Source organism: Eutrigla gurnardus (genome assembly GCF_963514095.1).
Source record: "Eutrigla gurnardus genome assembly, chromosome: 16".
NCBI classification, from domain to species: Eukaryota; Metazoa; Chordata; class Actinopteri; order Perciformes; family Triglidae; genus Eutrigla; species Eutrigla gurnardus.
Window position 1 is genome coordinate 10209013 of NC_139927.1, and position 6177 is coordinate 10215189.

At 42.3% G+C, this 6177-nt stretch overlaps 1 protein-coding gene across 1 annotated transcript; it reads left to right on the forward strand.

Annotated features, from left to right (window-relative positions):
- Positions 1–300: 300 nt before the first annotated feature.
- On the forward strand, positions 301–5332 carry ostm1 (osteoclastogenesis associated transmembrane protein 1). Its single transcript, XM_084030502.1, has 6 exons — positions 301–751; positions 981–1095; positions 1660–1757; positions 1835–1945; positions 2550–2715; positions 3866–5332. Exons 1-6 carry the CDS (start codon positions 377–379, stop codon positions 3919–3921), a joined length of 921 nt encoding a protein of 306 aa, XP_083886628.1. The 5' UTR covers positions 301–376; the 3' UTR covers positions 3922–5332.
- Positions 5333–6177: the final 845 nt, after the last annotated feature.

A 6177-nucleotide genomic window follows, 5' to 3' on the forward strand; every position in this document is an offset into this window, starting at 1 on the left:
AAACAAACGTTATTGTTATTGATGACATTGCATTTTATTTTATTTTGTGGCAAAAGTGCTATAAAGAGTACTTTGTGGTGAAAACGGGTTTACATAGGCCTACAGTGAAAGCCTAAAAGAAATAAAAAATAATAAAAAAATAAAAGATGTTCCGGTTTGTGTGTGTATGTGTGTGCATGTGCGCGCGTGCGTGCGAGTGAGTGTTTTATGAGTGTTCTTTGAAAGCTTTTCCGCAGGCAAACTTGTTAAAAAGTGTTTGTTATGTACTCTCGCGAGATTCCAGGCCGTCACGTGATCACGTGGGGGGAGACCAGGAAGTCATGGGTTGTGTACAGTGAAACAAGAGGAACCGATGGTTTAATCTCCGTTTTCGACCATGTCTCCTTCCAAACGCAGTTGGTTTGGGCTTTTGTTGGTGTTTTATGTGGACGTCGTCGTGTCTAGTGGCGGAGTAAACGTCTCAGCGGACAAGCTGCCGACGTTGAACACCGCCGCTGCTGCTGCTGCTGTGGTTAACCCACCGGTGTTTAAACCCGCGGACTCCCTCTCCTCCGTAAACCTGCTCCTGTCCTTCCCAGACGACCTGGAGATCACCGACTACTGCAGCGACCTGCTCCGCATATTCGGACAGCGCTACGTCGCCTACGTGAACTGCCTGGTGAACGCGGCGCGACCCGTTAAAGTCTGTCAGAACTGTTTCTCCAGCTATGGCAGCCTCACGGACACCTACCAGAACATTTCGTCGGACCAGGTAACGCGCCCCACATGCAAAGCCTATATTGTGTTGTTAGTTTGCCTGCATGAAGCGGACGGGCCTTTGTTTGTGCGCAGTTGTCTCACGAGTCACGAGTGATGTGGCTGACTGGTGATGGCAAATCAGGAAGCGTGAATTCTTCTGAGCTGAGGGACACGTTGTTGTTGAGATGCGTAACACGGAACAGGAAGAGCTGAGTTCGTGTCATGTGCCTCTGTGTCCTCAGATGGGTCCTGGTAATGTGAGCTGCAGGGACAGCCTTCTGCGCAGCGATCGGCTGATGCTGGTCTATCTGCTGTACAGCAACCTGCAAGGCATTTGGCACAAATCAGACTGTGACAGTAAGTCTTCAAACTAGGATCATATGACTTATGTGATTATGTGTGTAACTGGGGGTTTCTGCCCTTTTGAACTTCTGACTCGCACACATACCGACGCGTTTGACCACAGAGGTCAGAGTGCAGGGTCAAGTAGATGCAGAGTTCACGTTCAGTGATTTGCTCAGGGATGTTTTAATTGGAGCCGGCAGTGGATGTTGCAGCCGAGAGCAAATGTGTGATCTCATAAAGCTTTTGTCTTCATGAGATCATTTAATAAATGTGGAATTAATAGAGTAATACCAAGATGATGTCTTCTAATACAACACTTCAAAACGCAAAGATATTTATCTACTTTCACATACAACAAAGACATTTTTAAAAATCCTCAGAATTGAAAAGTTGGAATCATTATTATGGCAATCATTTATTATTAAAGAAAACAGCGCAGCTTTATTTCCTGTCAACGAACAAATGAGTAAATCTAAGAATTATTTGAACTTCGGCTGGTTTCTGCATGCACCTTTTTTTAGCTGACTTAGACATTCATGTAACAATTGATGGTTGTTCTTACTTCCTGTTGTGTAGACTGCATCACCAAAGGATTCCAGAGCCTGACCAATGTCACGCTGTACTTCTTGAGCACTCTCAACCAAACTCTCACCTGCTTTGAGAAGCATCAACAGGTACGCCATAGATTATACGACAGTGTCCCACTTGTCTGTTATGTGTTGAAGTTAACGATGATGCGTGGTCTTCACAGGGGAACCACACGGAGCTGTGCAAAGACTGTAAGAACCCATACAGGAGCCTGAATGAGCTGTACAGCAGGATGGAGAACAATCAGACCATGTGTATTGACATAGAGGATGAGGTATGTGTGTCATGTTTTTTTTTTTTATAGAACTCCTCTTTAAGGTGGGAAGAGAGAAAGCTGCGCCCCCTAGAGGAAGCCATGGACACTGAATGATAATCAGAAGAGTCTCACACCAATTTATTGATGACAAGATTTTTCGGGGAATTTTTGTGCCAATCAATGTGTCACAACATGAATAATATCGAATTGAAAATGAAGGTTTTAAAAAAGTTTTATGGAGAGTTTTATGGTTTTTGTCATAAATGGATGTTTTAATTATGAAATTCTTTCCCATTGTTTTTTGTTTGTCTTACGATATCTCGGATGTTGATTTTATATTTGAGGATTAAAATGGAAATTTGAGCTCTGATCTTTGATTCAGGAATGTGATCAGAAATGCAAGAGAAAAAAAAGACAACAGCCTCTTAAAAATTGAATAAAAGGTGTAAATTGTGGATGCAGGATTATTATTTTCCTGAATCTTCTCCTAGGCTTTTTCAATAAGAACAGCGAGGTGTAGAATCCCTGAATACGGTAAACATTTGAGAGTCATTAGGATGGCGTTCTATCATTATGCTCAGCTCAACGTTTGTGTTGCGTTTGGCACTTTGCCTCGTTCCAGATGAACGTGACTCGCAGACTGTGGAGTAAGAACTTCAATTGTTCCTTCCCCCGCGAGGAGACGGTGCCTGTCATCGCTGTGTCCAGCTTCATGCTCTTTCTGCCCATCATCTTCTACTTGAGCAGCTTCCTTCACTCTGAACAAAAGAAACGCAAGCTCATACACCGTGAGTAACCAGCTTAATTCGTCCATTGTCACAGTGAGAGATTTTTTGACAGGGTTTTGGGGTCTTTGTGGAGGAAGGGGGGGGTTGACTTACTGTGATATTGGAGTTTGGCTTGGATGGAGGAAGGAGGGAGTCTTCTAGGTTGTTCTAAAACATGGGAGTGTTGCCTCCTGCAAACCTTTGGATCAGAGACAATGTTGGAGGATTTATTTCTGAGTGGATAATAGTTGCCTTGAAGCATCAGCGGGCGTTATTTGGCCTTTCCCAAGGACTTAATTCGGTATTGGGAACAACGTGTACGGACGGATTTGTTCTTAAGTAGCACGTTTGAATGATTTAAGAGAATTTGTGCCTTTCTTATAGTTGGAATTTTTGTCAAAATAAGATTCAGACCTGTCGTTCTTGTCACTTACAGATAATCTGCTTGATACTAGCTTCAAAACATTCTTAGAATTATAACAACTATTAATACAATATTGATATTCTGTTGGTGATATCATCATTGAATACATGAATTGCCATTCAGATTGGTCTAACACTACAGACCTGTCTAAAATATCACAGTGAAGTCAGCCCCAGTGTAACCTCACCTATTATAGAGGCTCATATTCTCTCATATCCCCTCCTTGTCCTTCTAATATCTAATTATTTCAGGTCCGCTAATTCAATGCCCCTAAATATGTATGAAGTCATTCATTTTACTCTCGGGTAACGTTTTTATGCCTCCAAACCAGCAGCCTTATATGGAGGCATTATGTTTTCTTCAAATTTGGCACAAACGTCCACTTGCACTCAAACTTAAAGTGATTAAAGTTGGTGGTCAAAGGTCACTGTAGCCTTGCAAAACACGTTTTTTACCATAACTTTAAGAATTATTATGCTAATTTTGACAATTTCACGCAAATGTCTAACGGGGGTGAAATGATGAAGTGATGACATTTTGAGGAATCGTAACAACTTCATTCATTTTTCATGACCATCTTGGCTTGTCTCTAAATATTATTTGCGCATGTTTTAAGAAACTATTTAACAAACATTTTGTACTTCAGTTACAAGAAGAACTCAAATAAGACCGCAAACGTAATAATCTAACTACTCAAATTGTACTTTGTCATTACTGTAGAGTAATATAAAATCTGTGTCTTCACAGCCAAGCGGGCCAAGTCATACACCACTCTGATGAACATTCAGGACAAACTGAGCTGAGGAGGAGAGACGGGTGACGACTCAAACGAAGGGCAGCACTGTTTTGTTTGAAGACTTGACTCCTCGTCATCTTGTGCCGGAGCTGTAATGTAGAGGACTCAACAACGGCATTGCTTCTTTCTTTGTTTGTTTGCTTTTTTCCCAGGAGGTCGTGATACCGATCAGTATTCAGAGGACGACAAATGAGACTGAAATGCATTGGTCACATTATACATTTGCTTTTGTATCCTTAAAATATTCTTCTCAAAATGTAATATATGGGAGTTGAGAACATTTTTTGTTGCAGAGAAAACATGAAATGGTACACAGACTATGTTTGAGTCTGCCTTTATTTGATATCAGCTATATTTATTGACATTCTGGATTCACATCAAGCAGGCTCTGTGTTTGAATCAAACTTTATGAACTACTAATCAGATGGTTGTTGCTGTTGCTGCACAGATCCGGGGCCCTGCGTTCCTTTCAGCTCGTTGACAGTCTTCTAGTTGTCCGGCGCATCCTGTAGTCTGATACGCCTATCTGTCACCAGAAAGAGTGAGTGGCTTGAATGCGTGTGTTTCATGTGTGTTCTCGTGCAAGTGATCTGTCGGGTGTATGTGCTCTACTTTGAAAAATGGGTTTTCGGTCTCTAATGTATGTCCAGAAGAGAGCGGGAATAAAGGGAAGCACTTGATGTCCATTAGTGGTGACATCCGTCTGCAGTAAGAAGAGGGGGTGCACATCAGTGTGGGGGGGTGTGGGGGGTAAATGAAGACATTACACACATAACATAAGAGCACTCAAGGGTACCACACTGTGATATTACCTGGTTTTTTTTGTGGTTGCATGAAGCTTTTAATGTGCTTCGTTGTAGTTTCCCCACTGATGTTTAACTCGGTTGGTTGAGGGGTTTCCGACTGCTCATCACAGTGTCTCATCCAAGTCTTCATTCAGAGTTATGAGTGCTGAATTGATGAACTTGCCCATTAGAAATGCATTTGCTGTGAAGTTATCTTTCGATTGCATAAAACCCAAATAAATATTCTTACGTCGGAAACGACCTGCGGATGCACGTGCTGTAATTTAACCACGACCGACTTTTCAATCTGAACTTTGCATCATCAAAGTAAGTAAATAGACATTATTACTAAAGTAATTCAATTTGACTTGACTTTATACTTCTTTAATACATTTCAGGTGGGAATGTACTCCCCCCCCCCCCCCCCCCCCTCTGTTGCATTAATTTGATGACTGCTGATGCATTCCAGATAAAGTTTCATTCAAAATCTGATCTCTTAAAGTGCAATTTAATCGACATTCAGTTCAAATGAGCCCTCGAAGTCAACCAGCTACACCTTTCAAACATGTTAATGCATCTTCATTAATCATTTAATATGATATCTTGTATAATAAAAGGACTTTCAGCTCTCTACTTTGAATGCCTTTTTCTTGAGAGTATTTATATGTGGTGTTTGTACTTAAAGGCTCTAAATATCCATAACGGTGACTGCGGTTGTTTATGTCTAAAGAGCCCGTGTTGTATTGTGGATAAACCGGTTTCTTCACACAGTAATGGCCCTTGTTCTCAGGTTACATGGCCTTTTTTTTTTTTTTTTTTTTTGCAACGAGGCTTTTCCCTCCGTCATTAGCAGCTAATCTAGATGCGGGATAAAGATACTTGGCCGAATAATCGCAGCAACACATCCGTTAAACTCCTTTGGCTTTTTGGTCTTGTGGAGCGCAGCCACCGCGGCCCAGCAGCAGGTCTAAGAGCATTTGCGGGATACGCCGAGTCATATGATCCGGTCGCGGCTAAAAAACACGGGCTTTACGTCGTTTGCGCTCCCGCACGGTGAGGCGTGTTGAGCGGCACGGAGCTCAGGAGCGACGGCTTTGACTCGCGTTAAATCCTCGCTGCTTCTTTTCCCTCTGCGCCGCACCGGCTCCTTCATCAGCGGGGCTGGGAGTCACGAAACGCCCGCGGCAGAGCGGACCGGAGGCCGCCACGTGAATCCGAAGAGCCGCGGACAAGCTGCGGAGTGGAACCAGTAGAAATATCACAATCTAAATATACTGCATTAGTCTATTAGTCTATACATTCAGAGTGCACAAGTATTGGCAGACAAATACTTGAGCCTGAGAAGTAAAAGTTTTATATTATTGCATTATTAATATGATTAGGCTATAAAAGACTTGACATGTAATCATAAGTATTGAGCATTTTTAAAGCCCCTCCGGTCATGTTAGCTTATTCTCTTTGCAGAATGACGCACGTGC